At 45.8% G+C, this 24,805-nt stretch overlaps 1 protein-coding gene across 2 annotated transcripts in view; it reads left to right on the forward strand.

Annotated features, from left to right (window-relative positions):
- Window positions 1-24,805, forward strand: part of PNPLA7 (patatin like domain 7, lysophospholipase) — a 1,876,659-nt gene that overhangs the window by 147,197 nt on the left and 1,704,657 nt on the right. For both annotated transcript variants that reach the window (XM_085610534.1, XM_085610541.1), the window contains exon 4: window positions 6,049-6,136. In XM_085610534.1, coding sequence (XP_085466660.1) covers window positions 6,049-6,136 — 88 coding nt within the window. The remainder of the gene's footprint in view (window positions 1-6,048; window positions 6,137-24,805) is intronic.

Consider the following 24,805-nt stretch of genomic DNA (forward strand, 5'->3'; position numbering starts at 1 on the left):
GTGTAGTGTTAGTCTCTTCTCGTTCGTAGGCTTTGTATGCCTGTTGTGCCAGGTGTAACTTATGTATTGTCTCCTCATTGGTATCTGCTACATGTGCTGCCTCTGCCAGGGAGACTTCTAGTTCCAGAGTTTCAATTTGGTGTCGCTGTGCCCGTTTATGACCCGTAACTAGGGAGATTGCGTGCCCTCGGAGTACCGTCTTATAGGCCTCCCACAGTGTCGTTGGGGAGGGGACAGAGTATTGGTTTTCCTCAAAATAATTCTCCGTCTCCTTGAGGAGACCCCTACAGATTTAATGATTTTTGAGGTACCTGGGGTTTATTGGGAACAGTATGCGCCGCTTCGAGGTGAAGGTTGTGTATTCAATGAGTACTGGAGAGTGGTCCGATATACCCCTTGGTAGCTGCGTAATCTCCGTCATTCCTATGATAGCAAGTGCTTCTTTGTTTGATGGATATGTCCTCGTATTCCTCTGCATTAAGAACTTGTCACCAAACTTACCAAACGTTCGTGGGTCCTTTTAGTAAGCTATTCATCAGTATGGTAAAGGAGGGAAGACCTTTACATACTATGAAGGAAAACGGGGCCTAGCCAAACACACATAGCTTTTAGATGACTTTGGTCATTTCCATACTCAAGGTAATTACAAGAGAGATTCTGCTGTCACCAGGAGACGACGAGAAAGAAAGCATTTGTCAGTCACCCCAGATCAGATTGCGCTCCTATAGATCAACAATGCATTCTCCTCCTTTATGGATTTCAGGTTGTTTTTCAACATGGAATAGTAGAGGAAACACACTTGCTTTGCCTTTGCCAAGGCCGTTACTAAAGGGGGAAGGGGGCTGTGATGCTCCCCTTCCTGAGACCCCATCCTCCAGGTTCTGGCCAAAATTCAATGGGGGGAGGGTGGCTGCACGCCCCTCCCCTCCCTGGGCTAATTTCTGCCCTGGGGATCCCATTCCCCTGGGCCAGGTCAAAACCCCGGGCCCCTCTTCCTAAGCAGTTTCCGGCCCCGGGGACCCCAAACCCTGGGGTCCGGACAACACTCAATGGGAGTGAAGGGTGCCATGCGCCATCCTCCACAGGCTGATATTGGCCCGGAGACCCCATCCCCCCGGACCCAGCCATGTGTACCTGGGTGCCCTGGTACCACCCAGGGCACAGAGTGTACTATGTTGGGGACCGCGGGGAGCCTGAATGCTCCACGGTCGCTGCCTGCTCCCCGCCTCCAGCGGGAGACAGTATTGATCCCACACGTAGGGAGCTGCTAAATATGCTGATCCCTGCGGGAGAGAGCAATCCTTCAGTCTGTTTCCCTGCCCGCATGACAGCAGGCAGAAACAGACAGAAACAGATGAAGACTCCACTCCCTGTAAGGGAGAGCAGCTTGATAGCTCCTACTCGCTGGGATCGGAGTTGGTGTTTGCTCTTGCTTGGCTGTGCCCTGTGGGGGGTGATGGTCCCCAGGGCTGTAATTGGCTTCAGGAGGGGGGGGGCTCCGTGGCCCCCTTCCTTACTTTGCATGGGCGAGTCCCGGGAGGTGGTGGTCCTCAGGGCCGTATATGACCCCCTTTTGATTTGGCCATGTCCTTGGAGGTGGCTGTCCCCGGCACAATTACTAAGTAGGAAGGAGGTCGATGCGGCCCCCTCTTTTATAATGTATAAGCACCGGGGAGTTGGGGCTCCCTGGGTCTTTAAAAGCCTCGGGAGAGATGCTGTGCGGCCCCCCTCCAAATTATTAAATAAAGCTCTGGAGAGGTGGTGGTCCTATAGTGCAATCCTGACTTGGGGAAGGGAGGCAGGGGAGGGGGGTAGCACATTTTAGAATTTTTGTTTGAGTCTCAAAATGGATGCCAACACCTCCTGGTTGAAGCGTTGCAGCCAGTAGATATCGGCACAGGGACTATGATTATGTTCCGGTCACAGCCATAAAAGCATTCGCTGAATTCTAGGGTGTATTTCCAGATGAAAGGGACACTGTTTCAGCCTATGAAACCAAGTAAAAGGTGCCAATGAATAAGCTTCAAGTGCTAGATTGCACCCCTGGAGTTGTAGTTGGACGTTACCAGCAGGCCACTCAAATTCAAGAGTGTTCTAGCTCCCTGGCTACTGTTCCCATGGGAACTAGCAACTAGACAACATCTGGCAGCTCAGATGCTGCTACTGGGTCCTGACTTCTTCAGGACACGAGTGAAAGTGACTAGTCAGTTCTCTCTCTTTATCTCTCTCTCTTCCTTGCTTTTTCTCTCTTCCTTGCTTTCTTTCTTTGCTTTTTCTCTCTCAATTTTTCTCTCTTTGCTTCATCTCTCTACCTCACTTTTTCTTTCTCCTCCTCTCTTTTTCTCTCTCCTCTCTTTTTCTCTCTCCCTTGCTCCCTCTTCCCTCTCTCTTTCTCCCCTTTATCTCTCTCTCGCTCTCTCTCTCTCTCTCGCTCTCTCTCTTGCTCTCTCTCTCCTCCACCTCTCTCTCTCTCCTCCACCTCTCTCTCTCTCTCTCTCTCTCCTCCACCTCTCTCTCTCTCTCTCTCCTCCACCTCTCTCTCTCTCTCTCTCCTCCACCTCTCTCTCTCTCTCTCCTCCACCTCTCTCTGCTATCCTAAGGGCAACCCACGTCATGTACACACGCATTATTCAGGCACATCACCCCTAATGTTTCCATATATTACTCAGGCACACCACTTCATATGAGAGAAATACACAAAGTTACAAATCTTGAGCTGTTACGCAATCTCCGTAACGGACTGCGGTCAAAAAGGCCTGTAACACCTGACTATTAAGCAGATACCACTAACTCTTAGTCTTGTTATATGGACGCTAGGTATCCATGTTACCGGGAGTACATTTTTGAGTGCATCTCTCTCACTCAGTCTTCTAGTACTCCGTTGGTGAACGTGTACAACACATAGGAGGGGTCTTATAACATGAATCTCCTGCACATAAAGCTTGGTCACAATGAGGAAATTAGGAGCTGTATGCCACATGGCCGCTGTGACTGAGACTATGGACCCTACAATCACAATTAATAGAAATAAAAATCTCCTTCCTCCACATCAAATCTGATAATGGAAGAATATTCAGACCAAATAAAACAGGTAAGTGAGGAGAGAGGGTTTAGACACTACTAAAACAGTGACCCAAAGTTTAATTTCCTAAAATGTATGATATGTTCAGTAAGATGTCAGGTCACACATTCGAATCCTGGCCTGGTCACCTCAGCCTTAGATCCTTCCAAGGCTGGCAAATGGATTGTTGGTAATTTAAGCCAGTTGTTTACAGCAAATAGTGGCCAATTCCGAGTTGGGTGGTGCTTTATCCCTTTTCGGAAATATTGCCACTTGATTACAAGCATATCATGTTCAGATATGCATCTTGTGTCTCCTCATCTTTTTTTGACATTCATATTCCTACCGCTAATGTGACAAGTTGAAGGTATCGTTCAACTACCTAATCATTAACTTTATTTCATTTATTTGTCAGTTATTAGAACACAAATACAGCCACCATGTAGTCCACAGCAGAGTCTTTTCTTTAGGGGTAATTTAACCAGCCACATACAACAGTAGATCTTGAGGTTCAGCCCAGGCTATTCTGAGCCCAGCATAAAATGCAGTATGCACTGAAATTGACTTCTGTTGTTGATCTGATTTGTTTAGCTTGTCAAAAGTATCCCACCATGATTCATGTACTTGTCTTAGTGGTTATACATGTTGGCTGAGTTTTTATTCTACTAACTGAATAAATAATAAAAGAAATCTAAATAACGATTAAGTAGTTGAATGGTGCCTCTAATCTGTTAAAGTAATTGCCACTTCAGGAGATCAATGTCGGAAAAGTGTCCCCCAAGCACTGGACAACAAAATATCACAAAATTCTGAAGAACTGTATTGATGTATAATTTCTTAGTCATGCATATTGAACATCGTAAGAATTAAAAATACCATCACATACCCACTCGGCGGACGCCCCCCCTAACACTTTACACTCACCCCGGAGTGACTAGGTTCCTATCCCCGCTGCCCCGAGGCCTGCGCCTATGCCATGGGTCCGCCTGCTTCGTCGCGCTGCGGCCAGGAGTTTCCAATGCGATGCCTCACCGGTTACCTTACGGACCACATGTGCTGTAGTCTAGTTGATCCTTCTCTAATAGTCCATGACTGCCCCTAGTTCCCTCCCCCCCTCCCTGGTTTGGTCTGTTATACGGCAAACACCTGTCGAATTGCATATAACTGCAGCAAAGATGTTTATAAATGTCAAGATTGATTTCATCGGACTGAAAACATGTGCTTAATGATACTGCGATCCAATACTGATATGTAACAACAGTACTATCAAATGCCAATAAAAACAAGTTTCATGAAGAATTAAAAATACCATTTCAGTATGACACCCGCTCTTAAGGCAAAGCCTGATCTTTCCTCTCCTTTGGAGACCTTGAAGATCACAGCTGTTATCCAAGAACCAGTTAAGAATTTGAACCCTCTACAAGTTATCAGTAGAAAGTTCCCTGTCAACCTTGAGGCCACCAAATTCCATCATGCTGCTCCAGGTTGCAGAAAGAGACCCCATTGGGATTCAGTGGGGCATTGCTACCAGTGGAAGATAAATATGTTATCTTATTTGAGATGGCGGCCTCATCCCTAATATCCTTAATACCTTAAGCAAGAATCGTGGGTTGCTCTTACAAATAAGTGGCTAACACTGGTTCCAGGGACCTCTGAAACTTCAAGACTTTTAGGTGCTGAAAAGTGTCATGATTGAGACTAGGATATCCAGAGATATTGCAGCATGCAGGAATATGAATATCCCTAAAATTGAATGGACTGTTTGGAAAGAAGACCCCTTTACGGTAAACATCATTACAACGAATGTGATTCAAAGCATTCAATTACAACACGGTCATTACAATGACCGCAGTGTTATATCGCACACCATTACAACGCAAGTCGTTACAATGACTTGCTGTAGGGGGCAGAAGGTGTTGGATTTTAAATCCAAATCCTTACCTACTGTTGCACATACTGGAGTTGGAATAGTAAATTATACTATTCCAAACTCCAGCGTCACCCCTACACCAAGTCGTTGTAACGACTTGCATTGTAATGGTATGCGATGTAACTACGCGGTCATTGTAATGACATGTGTTGTAAACATGTGCGTTGTAACGTGGCCTATTCCTCTTTACTTGAAACTTGCAAGTCAGTCCTGGACCAGCATCTCAGTCAAGATAGTCTTAAGTATGATGGTGGCAGGTTAAAACCAAGATTGATTGATTGATTGATTGATCTATGTAAAATAACCTTGGAAGGTAATGGTGGTAGAGATAAATTCCCCCCTTCTCCGGACTGATTCATCCCCATGGCAAATCGTGCCAGATGTTGCATGTAGTGCCTAATGCCCATTTTATCAAATAACTCTTCAATATCTGAGGCGTCTGAGTTTTTTTTCCCTGCAATTTTCTTGTTTTGATCAAAACCCACTGATCCTACCAATATGTCAGGATAATAATTGTACCCTACTCTGCTTCACATTAATCTTGGTTTTCTCCTCGTCTACCATTTGTTTGACTTCGAGAGCTGTGCTGCCAAGCTTCCTCCTTAGTAACTGATATATTTTTTATTGTAATGAACATAGGCATGCCTCTGTGGTGTGATGATTATTATTTTTTTTTTTTGCTTCAAAAGACTACTCCGCCAGAGCATAGACTTAGAAGGTACTGTTATGAGGTACTGAAATTTAATGATGGCTAAAATATCCATACTTTTATTAGTTTGCAGCTTTAGTTTCCTAGTTAGTTAAACTTGTAAAATAGGTGGAATGAGCGACTGTTATGCGAAGTATTTTGTGTATCTCTGGCAATTCATTAGTGATTAAGTACCATTTAGCATTCACTTGTGCGCTTCAATTTATGAAATACTAACTCAGTGTTTTAAATATGTTTTAATGCATGAAAGTGACATAGTTCAAACTATAGAAATGTTATAAATTACACTACAGTTATCTTACGTTTTGACATTTTGCCATCATTTTATATTATTGTTTTGGATAAAAGCTGACTGGGATGGTGATTGGAGCTGCTGTGGCCTTGTGCCTTATAGGAATTGTCATACTTGTCATCTACAGAAGATACAGACAGTCCAGTAAGTATCACGTTGAGTATATTTTTTGCTTCGTTAGAACTGTTACATACTGTGCTGATGAGTGTACATAATGTTCATGACTATCTGACTACACCTAGTAGACCTGCTTTGCGGGGCTGTCTTCAAAAGCCAAAACATCTCAAAGATAAAAATCTATTGATCACTACCAAGATTACTTCCCATGTTATTGCTTCAGGTGATCATTTAGAATGTTCAGTCATTGTTTTGTATCCGAGCATTATATTGCTTAATTTAACATTATAATTGCGTAATTCCACAAATAGTCTATGTGCACTTGTACCAATATGCTACCATTTCACATTCATGCTTGGTAGTGGGGAAACTTGAGTGCTCTGGCATTATATCTTGAAATCCCCAGGGCATGCGTGATTCCCTTACCCCTAAGGCATCCCTCTCATGCCTGCTCCCTTCTCCAACCTACTTTTCTTCTCCTCCTGCTGCTTCTAATATTACTATTGAATAAGACATTTATTTTGTCCATCACTCCTGCGTACTAAGTAAAGCCTTTGTGGTTCTATTTTAGCTATTGTCTGAACTTTAAACTTCTTCTCTGGCTTGAAACTTTAGATGCAAAGTAGCCTTGGTTTTCTGAACTTACTTCTAAGGAAAGGAAAGGTATTTTGGGCGCATACTGAAACACCTTACCTCTACTTGAATTTTTCGCTTTGAGGTGTTAAAGTGGCCTGACAAACTGTGCATAGCATAAACAATAGGAGTAACCCGTACACCCCAAAAATTTGTATCTCTCAACAATATCCCCAGGGGCATCATTAACGGTAGCAATTTTGTCAATCCTACAATACGTGAACCTATGTATTGTAGTCTTAAATGGATTACAAAACAAAAGATGTGTCCAAATAAAATGCAAAAGATGGTAATTTAATCTAATAACAATTCATTAGTAGCAGCATAATTATGATTTATAAATGAAAAGTGCCCAATGTGCAAGGTTGGGGACAAGGTGCTCATTAAGTTTGTGTTGACGGCTTAAAGTGCAACACATAAGGGTAAGAAACGGTGAAAAGTCATGGTAGTGAGATATTGTGCATGAGTAGAAAAGAGTAAAAGGTTTATGTGTACATCATTGCACAATAAACATCTCTGTTGACTGCATTTGAACATTCTTCTATTTTTCAGGTCATCATCAGGACAAAAAGGAGCTCAAAAAGGGAATTGATTTCTTCTTGAACAGAAAGAAAAGCTAAAAGCAACATACCATTTTTTAAAGAAGTTCTTGGTTTATATTCTAAAAGCAAAATAATCGGTCTTTAAAAGCTCAAAAAGGGGAGGCATATCTCAAGTACCTGCATGAGCTCCAGAAGGATACTGTGGGGCAAAAAAGACAGGGTGGCGGGGATTAAAAAGATGGAAAATAGTGCACAAGCATTGACGCACACAGGTGAGAATTATTAATGCGCTTACTGGAAGTTTGCAGGAAAACAAAACCTTTCGGGGTATAAAAGAAAAGAGTTGGGTGCCGAGAAAATGGATAAATGGGACAAAACACTGTACGTGGAGAGAGATGGCCATTCAACTACTTACAATGAATGCTGAGTGAACAGAGTGTCCGTACGCAGACCAATTAGGATACTTGTTACAATCATTTGAATCTGGGTAAAAAAGTCTGAAGAATCAAAGAGCTACCAATACATGGACTTCTGCGTAGCAAAAAAACAAGTTAAAAAAAAAAGCCCAGACATGTAGGGAAGAATCCTCTAGCAAGAATAATATTGCGCCCTGGAGCAGGACATGAGCAAATCATGGTGGGGATAAGCCAAAGTCCTGATCGAAGATTTTTTTTAAAAACATGGAGTCTGACGTGGTGTACAGCATACAATACATCAAAGAAACTAGAACACTAACCGTATTATGTCAGGAACCGCCGATGTAGAAAAATAATGTGCAGTGAAAACTTGGGAGACTAAGCCTACATGCTGTGCTCGGTCCCAGAAGGAGTATAATTGAAGAATATATTTGTTCTCCTTAATGCTCAGGAAGTATATTTCGCGGAACAAGCGCAAAACATGGTAATTTATCATTGCCACAATTGAAAAGTACAAAGGAAACATCCAAGGAAAGCATAGAGTACAATGACAAATTCAATGGGGACCGAGGGGAATTGAGTACCAAGGGAAATGGTAATAGTAGTCAGTCAAACATTTTACACCGAAATAAATCATGGCATCAATCATTACAATAAAGGAAAATCCATTGAGAAGAAACCAATATAAAGAATAAACTTACTACCCCATACAGATCCCCGAAGGGGTCAGAGGGGAATTGAGCACCAAGGGTAAATGGCTGAAGGAGTCAATGAAACATTTTACACCAAGATAAATACATTGTGACATCCATCATTACAATTGGGGAAGTCACTGGAGAAGAAATTAATATAAAGAATAAACTCAGCTACCCCTTACAAGTAGAGCTTACAATCTAAAGAGTTTACGATGAGGAGTTGTATATCAGGTCTTCAAGAGGACCATGTTGACAGAATTGGGGAGTATAACAGTGAGCAAGTCTGCCTGTGATGGTAAGGTGACAGTTGTCACAGAAATACTGAAGAGTATATAATCATTATAGGGCAGTCATTCTGTTCCATTCATCCAGTGTGTTCAAAGTATTATTGACCGTATAGCATTTAGAAATCCAGCGGCATTCACAACGCGTTAGCAATTCAATAATTGGTATTACAGGAAGTAGTGCAACTTAGACAGAATTTTGAAAATGTACCATATAATCTATCATATGACGAAAAGCAGGCTCTGTATCTGAAAGAAACACGTTAGTTAGATTCCTCACCTTAGAATAACCCCAGGCGTCAGACTGGATCCGGAAGATTTTTCGTCAGCAATACCCCTTGTGCGTCGCTAGGCGTCGTCTGCGGCTCCGCGTCCGTCGTCGGCGTCGTGCGCCGGAATGACGTCGTCGGAGTACTTAGACGCCGCCCTCGCGCGCTGACGTCAGTTCTTCTTTTTTCCGCGCCAGTAAGCGCAGATCCGGGAGAGCTACCCCTTTAGTCAATTTTTGACTAACTTTTTGATCCTTTTTGATCCTGTCAATCGACTCTGGTGCCGGTAGGATGCCTGGTTTTAAAGCCTGTGCTGACTGTAACCGCCTGATGTCGGTTACGGACCATCACCGCCGGTGCCTGTACTGCTTGGGCCTCGACCACGACGCGGAGTCGTGCTCGGACTGTAAGGCCCTGACCTCGAAGGCTAGACGGGAGCGGTCCCGTAAGCTTCTCGAGATTCGCCACTCGGCTCCGCGCGCCTCTCGGTCCCGGTCCAGGAGGAGGTCCAAGGATCGGTCGCGGAGCCGCAGCCGACGTCACCATCGGTCGTCGGGATCCAAGTCTTCGGGTAAGTCGAAGCATTCCAAGAAGTCCAAGAGGCGACATCGCTCTTCGGACTCCCCTCGCCGGTCGCGCGACTCGGCCGAGGGTCAGGGTGGTTCCACCCCCGCGGCTCCGGCGGAGCCGCAGGAGCCGCGCCCGTCCCCATACCCTCCGGTCCCTGGGACTAACGCGACGCCGGCGGAAGTCAGTGCCTTCCTCTCGGCCATGAGGAACCTGGCTCCGCCGTCGGCGCCCGCTGGTGCGCCTTCGGGACCCGACTGGGCTGCCTTGCCTGCCGGTGGCTCCGGCCCCGGCGCCGTTGACGGCTCCGGCCTCGACGCCGCAAGCGCCCGAGGGACCCGTTCTCGAGTCCCCGTCGACGCCGGTCGACCTCGTCACGCCTCCTCCGCCGGCGTCGACACCGGTACCACCCCCGACGCCGACGTCGACTCCGCTCGACGTCGAGCCCCGGTTCAGTCCCACTCCGGGCCCGGCGCCGGTCCGACGTCGATGGACGCCGAGATCGGCGCCGCTAGAGACACATTATGTCTACCGCCCGGCTCCGTTACTTTCTCCTCTATACCAGGAGTCGGATGATGGGGACAACTGGGAGGGATCCGAGGATCCTATGGCCGCTCAGGCCCAACTGTCCCAGGACTGGGCAGATGAACTGGGGGAGGCCAGTGGCCTGGATACCACTCCAGACACTGGATTCGTCTCTCCTCCGACTGTGGCTTCGGAGGAGGGCGCTGCTTTCTCTGTGGTGCTGCGCAAGGCGGCTGCAGCCCTTGGGCTCGAGCTGCCTGCCGTGGCTGTGAGGACTAACGTCCTTACTGAGGTGCTTCAGTCTGCAGCAAGCTCCACTGAGCCTCTGCTGCAATTCAATGAGGCCCTCATTGACGTTCTGCAGGGCACCTGGTCCAAGCCCTCCACAGTTCCTCCTGTGGACAGGAACGTCGCCAGGCGCCACCGCCCTGCTCCGGGCGACCCCAGTTTCCTGTCCCAACACCCTACCCCTGAGAGCCTGGTTATCCAGGCCTCCACATCCCAATCCTCTTTCCGGACCGCCCCGCCGGACCGGGATTCCAAGAGGCTAGAACAGTTTGGCAAGAAGCTGTTCTCTTCCCTTAGTTTGGGCCTGCGGTCTTTAAACACCGCTTGTCTCTTGGACCGTTATTCCCACTCTCTGTGGGATACGGTGGAGGACGTGCTGCCCCTGTGTCCGGAGGAGGCCCGGACACGACTTACCCAGGCTCTGGCCGATGGGAGGGATGCAGCACGACATGCAATCCGAAGTGGGCTTGACACCACGGACTCGCTGGGTAGGGCCATTTCTACCACAGTGGCGCTTAGACGTCACGCCTGGCTGCGGTCCACGTCATTTTCGGGTGATGTCCAGAGCACTCTCATGGACATGCCCTTTGATGGCACTCGCCTGTTTGGCGAGAAGGCGGACAGTGCGCTGAACCGCTTTAAGGACTCCCGGGCTACGGCCAAGTCCTTGGGCCTCTCGGCCCCGCGGTTGCAATCTTCTGCCTTTCGCCCCTTTCGTGGCCAAGGAAGGGGTGCCTCCTCACGTGTGCCTAGCCACCAGCCGCAGAACCAACCTGCGCGCGGACGTGGTTTCCGCCGTGGCGGTTCTGGAGGACGACGAGGTCAGCCCACATCCACCCCGGCAGCATCTGCCTCAAAGCCTTCCTAGTCCGAGCTTTCAGGCCCATTCCACGCCAGTGGGCGGCAGAGTTCGCCATCACCTGCTCCACTGGCGGTCCATCACATCGGACAGGTGGGTGCTGCAAATCGTCCGAAGGGGCTACTCCCTCCCCTTCGAGACGACCCCTCCAGCCATGCCACAGCAGCACCACCGTATCTCGGGGGATCATTTGAATCTTCTTCACGAGGAAGTTTCGGCCCTCTTGGCCAAGGGGGCCGTCGAGCGCGTTCCGAATCCAGAAGTAGGTCGTGGTTGTTATTCCCACTACTTTCTGGTTCCCAAGAAGGGCAAAGGGGGCCTACGCCCTATCTTGGACCTCCGGAACGTCCATGCCTTCCTCCGAAAGGAAAGGTTCAAGATGTTGACTTTGGCTCAGGTTCTAGCTGCCCTAGACCCCGGAGACTGGATGGTAGCGTTGGACTTGCAGGACGCATATTTCCACATTCCCGTCCTGCCGGCCCACCGGCGTTACCTGCGGTTTACGGTGGGCCAAGAGCACTTTCAGTTTACCGTGCTCCCCTTCGGCCTCACCAGTGCCCCTCGGGTGTTCACGAAAGTGATGGCGGTGGTCGCAGCTCATCTGCGCAGATCAGGGGTTCCAGTCTTCCCCTATCTCGACGACTGGTTGTTGAAGGCGGGCTCGCCCCAGACAGTCGTCTCCCACCTCCATACTACGGCGGATCTCCTGCATTTGCTGGGGTTTTCCATCAACGTGCCGAAGTCACACCTGAGTCCCTCTCAAAAGCTCCTCTTCATCGGAGCGGTTCTCGATTCGGCGCAGTTCCGGGTCCATCCACCGGAACAGCGGGTCCGGGATATACAGGCCCTGATTCCCATCTTTCGGCCTCTATCCTGGGTTTCGGTCAGGCTAGTGTTGCGGCTTCTGGGGCTGATGGCCTCCTGCATCCTACTAGTGCATCACGCCAGGCGGCGCATGCGGGCTCTGCAGTGGGACCTGAAGTTTCAGTGGGCCCAGCATCACGGCAACCTGTCCGACCATGTCTTGATCTCGGAGAGCACTGCACAGCAGTTGCAGTGGTGGCTCACGGACCGCGATTGGGTCAAGGGCAAGAGCCTCTCCCTTCCCCAACCGGAGCATGTCGTAGTGACGGATGCGTCCCTCCTGGGATGGGGTGGCCATATGGGAGAGGCGGAGATCAGAGGCCTCTGGTCTCCGGCGGAGTCTCGTCTCCACATTAACCTGTTGGAGTTGAGAGCGATCCGACTTGCACTGAAAGCCTTCCTTCCCTCTGTCAGGGGAAGTGTCGTGCAGGTGTTCACGGACAACACCACCGCCATGTGGTATTGCAACAAACAGGGCGGGGTGGGGTCGTGGACCCTTTGTCAGGAGGCTCTGCGCCTCTGGACATGGCTGGAACACCAGGGCGTCACCCTAGTGGTTCAACATCTGGCGGGCTCTCTGAACGCCAGAGCAGACGAACTCAGCCGCCGGTGCATGATGGATCACGAATGGCGTCTGAACTCCGAAGTGGCGCAAGGTCTCTTTCAGCAGTGTGGAGAGCCTTGGTTAGATCTATTCGCCACCGAAGAGAACGCACAATGTCAGCAGTTCTGCGCGTTGGAATTTCCAAGGCGGCACTCGCTCGGCGACGCTTTTCGTCACGAGTGGAGTTGCGGTCTGTTGTACGCCTTTCCGCCTATACCACTTCTGCCCAGAGTGCTGAAGATCAGGCACGACGGGCCCAAGTCCTCTTGGTGGCTCCGGATTGGGCACGAAGGTACTGGTATCCCGAGCTACTCAGTATGCTGACCGATCCTCCGATACGTCTGCCCCTTCGGGAGGATCTTCTGTCGCAGCAGCAGGGGACGGTCCTCCACCCGAACCTGTCCAGCCTCCACCTCCATGCGTGGAGATTGAGCGGCGGCAGTTGATGCCATTTGACTTGCCTCCTGAAGTCTGTGATATCATTCTGGCAGCCAGGCGTCCCTCCACAAAGACGGTATACGCCTGCCGGTGGAACAAATTTGTGGCATGGTGCACAGCAAAGGCTGTGGATCCCCTTTCCGCCCCTCTTTCTGAGGTTCTCCTCTTTCTTCTTTCTTTGGCCCGGCAGGGCTCTGCCCTGGGCACCCTGAAAGGTTATCTTGCTGCCATCTCTGCCTTCTTGCGGCTTCCTGATCAGCCTTCTCTTTTCAAGTCCCCTGTAGTTACACGCTTTCTAAAAGGCATTACTCACACGTTCCCTCCTGTCCCTTTTGTAATGCCTCAGTGGGACTTGAATCTTGTCTTGACATTCCTGATGTGCGCTCCCTTCGAGCCTCTTCACAATTGTCCTCTTCGTCTTCTGACTCTTAAGACTGCTTTTCTGGTAGCCATCATCTCGGCTAGACGGGTGAGTGAGCTCCAGGCTTTATCTTCAAAGCCTCCTTTTCTGTCTGTTCATCCGGACAAGGTGGTCCTTCGGCCTCGTCCCTCCTTTCTTCCGAAAGTGGTGACTCCATTTCATCTTGGGCAGTCTGTCACCTTGCCCACCTTCTTTCCGCCTCCGCATCCTTCCAAAGAGGAAGAGAGGCTCCACCGTCTGGACCCAAAACGTGCGCTCTCCTTTTATCTGGACCGCACAAAGCAGTTCCGGGTGGACGACCAACTTTTCGTTGGCTACGTGGGTGCTAAGAAGGGGAAAGCGGTGCACAAACGGACCATATCTCGGTGGGTCGTTTTGTGCATCAAAATTTGTTACTCCTTGGCAAAAAAGGACCCTCCTGTTGGGCTGCGCGCCCACTCCACTCGGGCCACAGCGGCTACTACTGCTTTGGGACGGGGAGTCCCTTTGCAGGACATCTGTCAGGCGGCGACGTGGGCCTCGTTACACACGTTTGCCAGGCATTATTGCCTTGACAGCCAAGTCCGGAGGGATGGCTTCTTTGGCCGTTCTGTCCTCCAGGACTTTCTGGTGTGATCTTGGTTCGCAGACCCACCACCGGGGATGGTATTGCTTGGGTATCTATTCTAAGGTGAGGAATCTAACTAACGTGTTTCTTTCAGATGAACAAGTTACTTACCTTCGGTAACGATGTATCTGTAAGAAACATTAGTTAGTTAGATTCCTCACCGACCCACCCATCCTCCCCGTTCTGCGAACTGACATCTAGGGTTAAGGTTATCCTTTTCAGGCCCCTAGATTTTCTTTTTGGCACCAGTGTCGGTCTTTGCATGGCTCTGCGTTCCTGGCGCGGAAAGCTATGTACAAGAACTGACGTCAGCGCGCGAGGGCGGCGTCTAAGTACTCCGACGTCATTCCGGCGCACGACGCCGACGATGGACGCGGAGCCGCAGACGACGCCTAGCGACGCGCAAGGGGTATTGCTGACGAAAAATCTTCCGGATCCAGTCTGACGCCTGGGGTTATTCTAAGGTGAGGAATCTAACTAACTAATGTTTCTTACAGATACATCGTTATCGAAGGTAAGTAACTTGTTCTTCCCTTGAAATCAATAATCTTAACGATCAAGCCAGCTGACAAGGGTGGTGGCACTGTTCTAATAGACCAAGATAAATATGAGACTTTGCGTCAACTCACTAATACCGATCACTATTGCCCTTTCGTAAAGACACCTTGAACAAAGGCTGACACACATCAGAAGGGTTACCAAAGCAGCCTTGGGTAAGCAGATCATTTCCAAAAAGGAATAACTAATCCGCAACACTGAAAACCCTTGCACCCCAATGACTATGTACTACTAAAGATCCATAAAGATGCGATCAACCCTCCATGCCGCCCCATTGTTTCAAGCTGTGATTCAGTCCTGTAACCATTGGGTAAATACATAGATTTGATGATCAAGTACTTTGTTTGACCCACTCCTACATTAGGGATAGTATGGACATGTATTTTTAACCTGACATAGATGTCCTGGTGGGATTAGGTGTTGAATCATTATACACAAATATTCCACTATTGGATATAAGATCACGCCCTACACGTGTCCCCACTGATTTCATTATCAAACTTTTGGAAATTACAATCAATCAATATTACGCTCTGTACTCTGACACATTTTATGTCCAAAGGAAGGGCATATCTATGGGCGCTTCTTTCGTACCTAACTTTGCAATTCTTAACGTTGATGACTTAAAGACCACCCAAGTTCTGACGCCTAATAATCCCTTCTATAGGCAGATTCGTATATGGAAGAGGTATATTGATGACATTTTAGTGATTTGGAGGGGAAGTGTTAATTCTTCAACTAACTTAGTGAGCTGGTTTGAATAGTACCCATCCTTACTTAACGTTTGAAGCAAAATCCAACAATTTACCTTTTCTTGACTTATCAATGCAGCTACACACTGGGAAAATAGGTACATCTTTATATCATAAGCTGACTGAAAGAAACACTTTGCTGCTGTACACCAGCAACCACCCAGGTGGCCTACCTCAGGGTCAATTTCTGCTGATCCCCATAAATTGCAAATGGCGTAAAGCTTATTTTCGTGAAGCCGCCATTTTAGCTGAGAAACTATTGGCCAGAGGCTGCCCAATTTGTTTAATCTGAAAATTCCTGAAGCGTGCATGTTCTCGTCCCAGGGACCTCCTCCTTATACCCAAAGAATAAAGATCAAATGAACGTCTCCCTTTTTTATCTACCTATTTTACATCTAATAATACAGTGAGAAAAATAATCAAGAACAATTGGTACATACTCTGGTTCCATGATTTATTCTGATCCTCATTTCTTTTCATGCAAAGAGGAGGTAATCTTGGTGACCATTTGGTACATGCCATGATATGAATCCAAAAGGACATGCCTAATCGGCAATTGATCACTACCTATTGGGGACTGCCCCCATTATTGGGCCATTACCAATGCCAGAATTGTTCAGTTTGTACTCAAATGGTGAACACGAAGGACTTTAAACATGGTACAATAGACTTTTCTCTCAAACAACTTAGTAACTGCATATCCACTAATGTGATATACGCCATTTGATGTCCATTTTGACTACTTTATATTGAACAGTCCACCCAAATGTTCAAGACCCTTATCATCCATAAGTCCTATTGGTTGTGGCACTGACAATGCCCTCTTAGTTTCACATTTCTTGAAACATAACTATTCTGAAAAATACTTTTTGTGGCGAGTTATTGAACAACCCTGACTCGCAGTACTTGATGGCAACCTGTTGCAATTGCTAAAATGTTGTGAATGCTTCTTGATTTCTAAATGTGACATGGTCAATAATGGTTTGAACACATTGGATGAATGGAATAGTATGACTGCCCTATAATGATTATGAACACTTCAGCATTTCTGTGACAGCTATCTCCTTGCCAACACAGGCTGACTTGCTCAGTCCTGTTGTTATACTCAGCCCCAATTCTGTCAACATGGTCCCCCTAAAGGCTTGATACCCTACTCCTCTTTATAGACTTCTTAGATTGTAAGCCCTACTTGTATGGGATAGCTGAAATTGACTTCCCTTATTGTAATGATTGTCTAAATGGCCCTAATTCCGATGGCGTCTGCCGAACGTCTGACCGGCATCCTGTTGGAATGGAAACCGACTGACAAGCCTTCAGCTGTTACATCCGATGAATTTGAATGCGACTGCCCATGAGGCACATGGTGGCTGACACAAGGTACATAGATGTTTGGAGGAGCGCCATGGGTGCCCCTCAGGCCTCTTCGAGGAGGCCGCGGAGGGACGGAGCCCTGCTAGGGCCCCCCTAAAGTCCCTTTCCGTTGGACCGCCATAGAAAGGCAGACCGAAAGGGACATCGTAATCCCTTCGGCAGTACCTGAGAAGGCACCACCCTTATTGTAGGAATTACATTCCGACTGCTGGGCCTACGGGCTCCTTGAGCCCGGCGGAACAGCTGCGTTCGGTCCGTCTGCATTCTGACTCAGACCGCCGCATCATAATGCAGCGGGTGTAACGCATGGGTACATGTCGGTCATATTGGAACCTACAGGCCATAGGTTGTGATCCGACCGACATCATAATCAGGCCCATTGCATTTATTTTGGTGTAAAATGTTCCTTTGACTCCATCTACCCTTGGTGCTCGACTCCCCTCTGTCCTGTTCGGTGACCTGTATGGGATAGCTGAAGTATATTCTTTATATTTGTTTCTTCTCAAGGGATTTTCCTTTATTGTAATGATTGATGCCATGATTTGTTTATTTCGATGTAAAATGTTTGACTGACTCCAACTACCATGACCCTTGGTGCTTAATTCCCCTCAGTCCCCATTGGAGTTTTCATTGTACTCTTTGCTTTCCTTTTTTTCCTTTGTCATTTTCAATTGTGGTTGTTATTAATTTCCATATTTTGCCACTGGTCCCTGGACTATAGTCTCCGAGCATTAAGAAGTACAAATATATTATTTTAATTGGGGGACCGGACAATCCATGCTAGCCTTTTGTTTATACCGTGGATTCTTTTTTTTGCATTTTAGATCCCTGACATAATCCAGTTAGCATCCTAGTTACTTTTACGCACTGTATGCTTTCTGGGGACCGAACACCGCACGCCACGCCTAGCCCCTTGTTTGTACTGCAGATTAATTTTCTACATTAAAGATCCTGGACATAATACAGTTAGCATTCCAGTTTCTTTATCACACTATATGCCACACGCCACGTTAGCTGCCATGTTTTTTTGTCTTGGATCAGGACTTGGTCATGTCCACATCATGATTTGTTTTTGTGCCCTGCTTCAGAGTGCTGTACTATATTTGCTAGAGGATTCTTCCTTATAGGTCTTGGTCTTTTTAACTTGTTTTATTTTGCTACCCAGTGGTCCGCATATAGGGAGATCTTAGATTTAAAGATCTTTCCAAATTTTTTACCCAGATTCAAATTATTATGACGAATATCATAATTGGTCTCCCGACAGACGCTGCGTTGCATCCAGCATTCATTGTAAGTAGTTGCATGGCCTTCTCTCTCCACGGGCTGTTTTTTGTTCATAATTTACAATCATTTAATAATGTTCTGGGCGCCCAACTCTTGTTTTCCTTTTTTTACTCCGACAGGCTTTGTTTTCTTGCAAACGTCCCATAATTGCATTCATAATTCTCACCTTGGTGTGTCACTGCTTGTGCACTATTTTCAATATTTTTAGTCCCCCCCCCCCCCCCCCCCCCCCCCCCGTTCTGTTTTGTTTCCTACAGTATCCTTCTGGAACTCGTACAGGTACTTGAGACATGCCTCCCCTTTTTTTTGAGCTTCTGATGATTTATATTGTTTTCTTTCTGAATATAAACCAAAAACAGTTTTACACTTTTTTACTTTTTGCTGTTCTTTCTGTTCGGGCAGCAGTCCGTTTCCTTTTTGCGAACTTTTTTGTCCTGTTGATGACCTAAAAAATGGATATAGGTTGAAACGCCACCAAGAGTTTTCCAGCTGAAAAAGGGATATTTATTGTACAATGTACAATATTGCATACATAAACTTTTAACTCTTTTCTACTCCTCACAATATCTGACTATCATAACCTTTTCTCTAGTCTTACATGTTTCATTTTGCGCGGTCAACATAAACTTCACAAGCAATGTGTGCTCACCTTTCACATTGAACACTTTTCATTTATTAATCATAATTGATGCTGCTAATGGATTGTTAATAGACCTAGGGGCATATGTATAAAATATTGTTATTTCGATTCTCAAATAGTGATTTTTAGAGAATCGCAAAACGAGATGTAATAAAAAATTCGCAAATATTTTGTGATTACTTGCCATTCCTTAATTGCGACTCGCAAATTGCGAATCGCAATTAAGGAATTAATTGTAAGACATTCACAATTTCCGAGTACCCATTAGGTACTCGCAAATTGCGAATGCAATTTCAGGGGTGCAAGGGTGTCATAAGGACACCCTGTTGCACCCCTGAAATTAGCATGTGTGCACATGTGGTGCACATACATGCCCTAAGGGCATGTATGCGCGCCACAGGGCACTTTGAAAGATGCCAAAAAGTTTATTTTTCAAAGACATAGCAAATTACCACCAACTTGAAGTTGGTGGTGATTTGTGATTTCTTAAGGAGAAATCGCTCAACTTGGGTGCTTTCTATATCGCGTTTAAGGAATCCCAATTTGCGATTCCTTAAATGGTAGGAAATCGCAAATTTTGCGATTCCCTATTTTGTAAGGGCCTTTTGGGATGATACATCCCAAAAGGCTTTTTTCCGTTTGCAAACGGGACGATTCTGAGAATCGGCCCGTTTGCGAACGGAAAGTGGGCTTCAGACATATGCCCCCCAAATTACTATCTTTTGCCTTTTCTTGGGACACATTTCTTGTTTCGTAATTCATTTATGATTACAATGCTTTGGTTCACGTATCATGTGATTGACAAAATTTTTAGCCTTAATGATGCCGCTTGGGACACTTGTGAGATATGACTGAGAAACTGTGTAGTCCTAGGGCATCATCTTCGCATATCATTGTGCTCTGTTCTGAATCTCCCATTTGGCCTAAGGTTCTGAAATGGCCTACGAGTGACATCCACCTTAGTGTGTGGCGATGGTCAAACCAAGCTCCAGTTGCACGTTTACTTATGATGAATTTGATAAATGAGATATTTGGCTGCAGAGCCATCTAGGCACTTAATAATTCATACTAGGAGTAAATAAATCAGTATGGCTAGAGCCAGATTTTAAACGCTTTCGGATTTGTTTTACATTTTTTGATTATTTTTCAATTTCAAAGCCTCAGGAAGGAAGTCCCTAGGCAGCTGTGCCTGGTATGAAAAGGAGCATTCTCCTAGGCAAATGTATTCTCTAGTAGGGCGAGAAGACGACATTCAGAAATGGTGATTATAAACTGCATTATAAAACAAGCAAAGTGTCTTATGTCACTGCCTTACATGTGTAATGGAAAAGGACATTAGTAGAGGGTGTCCTTTGTGGGAAGGGTTGGATGTTGTAATTTAGGGCTAGATATGGGCGCCAGTCATGCTTCAGCTAATTTAGCTCTGTGACTAGGTCACTAAAAGGTGCATTTGCATTGGAGTCATGATTTCATATGTTCTATTCATAAATTTAACCATTTAACCTACAGAGGAGTAGTCCTGTATGGCAGGAAACTGGTTCAAGCAAAGTTCTAATACAAGACTACATAGCACTGGTGTTTATGCAGAATGTTGTTGCATGTCTCTGATAGACTGCTTTACTTCTGAATTAAATTGCCATTTTAAAATGGTGCCTTTCTGTAAATACTTTGTCATTCACAAATGAGTGAAGTGCTGCATTCTTGCAAGCAAATTTTGAGGCGGTGTAGGTGTTTTACTTTTTGTTCAAGCAAGTCCTATAGCACACATTATTTATTGTCATATATAGCAGAAAAAGCAACTTGGCCCATTGTGATTTACCATTGGTCTGATGTACTACCATAGGGATTTGCTTACTCCTGTGCTTTAACTGGCTTTTCCCCAACTCTTATTTCTTTGTTCTACAGACCTATTTTGAAGTTCTGTTTCTTTTCAGCTATTCACCTTTACATGTATCATTTTCACTTTTAGGATCTGGATCTTGTTCCTGCTGTCCCCGGTCTTTTTACAATTGCCAAGGCCTTGTATACCGATCCCAAACGGGGATAATTGATCATGCTAATACCTCCCCATGCCTTTGAAATGCAGTTCATATTCTTAGTGGAGAGAAGTCTTGCAAAGATCCTTTTACAGTTGGGATGTTCTCCTGCAAATATTGACATGTAGCTTCAGAGTTGAAACTTAGAAAAGTAACTAGATGTGTCCTTCTCTAACCCCGAACCCATCTATGTCCCTCAGTCACTCTTCTTTAATGAACAAACAAGCCATTTATATAGGTCTGAATGGCCAAAAGACGTCCCGGGAATGAAATAGCTAGAAGGAGGACATTCCACAGAAAGCTACTAAGTAGTATGAAATAGCCAGGTGTCAGATGTTTCCTAAAAGCCTTGTTGTTCAGGGATGCATGAATATCATATAGAAGAGCATTCAACAGTTTGTGGCCCAAGTAGGAGAAGAAGGAACAGCCACCAAAAGGAGCAAGGCACACTCTGGGGACCATGCAGCAGTTACTGATTGGAAAATCTCCGAGATCCAAAGGAACGATATGCAGAACCTCTTTCCCTTGGATACTTCTCTGTTTTGATGTCCTCAAAATGTCAGCAGTAAACAGTTAAACAAAATTCATTTACGCATCATAAGCCAATGTAGGTTCCATGGAGCCGCGGCGAGGCATTGTCCTGGTGAGGAGGTAACCTTGATATTTGTGTGACTATAGGTACCCCTTTCCTCCCGTTTTGAAGGCTCATTGGGCATTATCTGGGCAATATAAGAAACCCATTCAGCAATATACCTACTGGGGTTTAGTATACAGTGCATGTTAAATTTATATGCACCACTTAGTAAGGATTATATGTAAATTCACACAGTTGTTTTGATTTGAGTGTAGAAGGGATCTCTTTTAGGTCCTGATGAGAAGCCAGGGGAGGGCTTCGAAACATGTGGACACAGGAGACACTGCTCATTAAAGCATAGTATCTCCATCTCATTCCCCACTTTTAAAGATACCTGCTCAAAGGAACATTAACATTTATTTCTTCCACTGAGCCAGGTATTTTTTTAATGCTTCACCATTCACTCACTTCTGACCCTTCCACTCCCACTCCTACACCACACATAGAATTGTTTACCAGTGCTACCACGTAGTCGTAGGTCGTAGCACGCCCCATCCCGCAGCGGGGCGGGAAGACCTCGATGATGAAGCAGGCCACCAAGGGTCCTCTTGGTGGTTGAGGGGTATTTAAACTAAGCTGTGTGCTTTCCACCATTGTAGGAGACGCACGTAGTCTGGATGAATACTTCTATACTTTCCCATAAGGGTCGATCCCTTTGATTTTTGACAATATAACTTGAGGAGGACGTATCCACCTCTTTTGCTCTTTTGAGAATTACCTCTTCACTCCCTTCTTGTGTTACTTTGAGCCAACATAAGTTCTTCAGGTGTGGATAAATTAGTCCCCATCTTGTAAGATTGAGCAGCAACCTGACCGCTGCATTCTCCACCCCTTGAATTTGACAGACTAAGTAATCAGTGAGGCCAAGATATAAAACATTTGCATTGTCCAACCTGGAGGTAATTATAGATTTGCATAAAGATTTTTTTTTTTGTCTACTGAGTACCTATGCTGAGGATCCTTTTTAGGTTTTTTAAAAGAGCAAAACAGAATCCTGTGACTCCCTCCCTCACATGGGGGGAAAATGAGAGATCCTCATCAAAGTTTCTCACCTCATTCTCCGGAGTCGGAGGTGTCCCAAACTCAGGAGACCACCAGGCAGTGGACCAGATGGTGGGCGTGCACTTGAACAGTATTTCGGTTTGCCTGAATCCAGCTTTAAACAACTGTTCTTCATCCATTTGGTTAATTTCTCAAGACATAATGTGAAAGAGTCTTGCAGCTCACAGTTGACCTCATGGAAGGGGAGAATGAGCTAAGTTTCAGCAGCATATTGCACCACTTGTAGCCCAGATGGGTGAATAATGCTCGCCAAAGGGACCATGTAAATATTGAACAGGGTAGGACTTGGGGGCATATCTTTGTGGGGACACCATGTCTAAAAAAACTGGTAGGTTTATGGTGGAAGATGAATGGACTGGTAGCTGTAAGATAGAAAAAAACATATACGAAAGCCCGGCTGAACCGCATATACCACCCTTCACCAGCTGTTCTAAAAGAATGAGATGCAACACAGTGTCAAAGGTGACAGATAGATCTTACAGTACTACTATCGCTACTTGTCTACGGGTCCATGCTCTTGTTGATGAACTCACTCACTTCAAGCACAGCCAACTCCGTGCTGTGACAGGCCCAAAGCCAGATTGGGCACTATCTATGAGATCATTGGCCTCAAGTTACTGATTAATCTGACCATTAACCATTTTCTCCAGTATCTTTGATAATGTTGGTAAGAGAGAAATTGGTCTGAAATTTGTTAAAACCTTAAGAACCACAGAGGCTTTTTTTATTAGTAAAGAAACCAATTGGGGCCGCAAAACAATCTTGTATTGATGAGCGAGTCGCTATTAGAAAGGGACGCTCTTGGCATGCCCCTTCCTAATAGCGAGTCGCAAACCGTATTTTGAAAGTCGTAATAGGTTGCTGACTCGCAAAATAGGGTTTGTAAATAGGGCAGACCTACTTTGTGGTCCCAAATGGGCCGATTTCCCATTTGCCACTGCAAAAAACGGTCGTACATCTGGCCCATAGTTTTATTTATACTCTATTGCTCAAACATATAAAACATTTCCAGACAATGCGCAAGAAGAAATCTTGGGCATGGGTTTACATTATCAACAAGCACGATATCAAGTATTTTTTTCAGCACAGTGGTTTTATTCACGAGAATCAATATGAAATCCTGATATGATTAATAAATGTGTATTAAGCACAACAACAGAAGACTTATTGTATGCCTGGGGCATTTCCAACAAGTACCCCACTCAGTTCAGACTCCAAATTCCATATGCGATTTAACAATCTGTAGGATAAGTCAAGAAGGGTCCAGGCTGGTGTCGGCTGCTTTAACACTCCTGGATTGGTTTATTTCCCTAGTCGGGTAGCTTCTGAGCGCCCCCATTTGTCTTTAGGTCTACCATGTACAACTTGCATTTCTGCATATGATTCTGTGGTTTCATTTCAAAACAGCTTTTGCTGTTTGAAAGCCAATCTCTTTTAGAAGTGGGCTGCTCATCCATAGTTTAATCGGTGTTCGTTACAAGGTTGTGTGTTGAATTTCTGTCTAGTATGAATTGTCGAGTGGAACATGCATGGCAAGTAGATGTAATTCTTGAGATCCCGCACGTATGAGCTTCATTTCTATGGTACAATCTAGTTATTCTTCTGTAATAGATAGGGAGTGCAGTATAGCCTTAGAAGTGTAGAAGTTTTAGACTGTAATTGATCAGTACACGTTTCCTTTGTGTGTAGCAGGGTTCCCAGATCTCAAAACCTATATCCCCTCCAGTGTCTATTTGATTATTTTAAAGAGCAGTGTTCTCTCCTGCCTCAGTGTTCAGTGTATAATCTATGTAGCCTGGGGACCCGACGTTTTTCTGTGTGTGGACTGAACCATGTGTGCCCTCATGTGTGATTCATTCTCAGTTCACCACCACTGCCTAACGAGTTTCTAAGTGTACTAGCATGTCTAGTGTGTTTATGTTCCAACCATTATGAAATTGTTCACCCTTCATAAATGTACATTGTCAAGAGTCCAGCAAGACCTGGTTACTGGCAGTTCCAATGGCTACGGAATAGATCTGCATCGGACTGCCCATATACATGGTTAAGATTGTATTGAGGTCCCATTGTTCTATTTGGTCTCTTTCTACTGGCAGGTGGAGTGGACGAATTGTTTGATCCAGCCAGTATATTACAAAAGGAGACTGTGCTGAATAAAAGTGTCTTTGGAGATCGAGGATTATAAAGAACTCCCTCTTATTCTGCAGGGTCAGTTCTTACCTTTTAGTTTGGGGTTGTTTTCCCCCCAACTCTAGTCAATATTCCCAGATTGTAGAAAAAGTGCATACTTGGGGTTATTGGCAGATTGACAAAATAAGTATGAAAATGTAGGGAGCCCTAACATTTT

The sequence above is a fragment of the Triturus cristatus genome, chromosome 1_2 (genome assembly GCF_964204655.1).
Source record: "Triturus cristatus chromosome 1_2, aTriCri1.1, whole genome shotgun sequence".
Taxonomy (NCBI): Eukaryota; Metazoa; Chordata; class Amphibia; order Caudata; family Salamandridae; genus Triturus; species Triturus cristatus.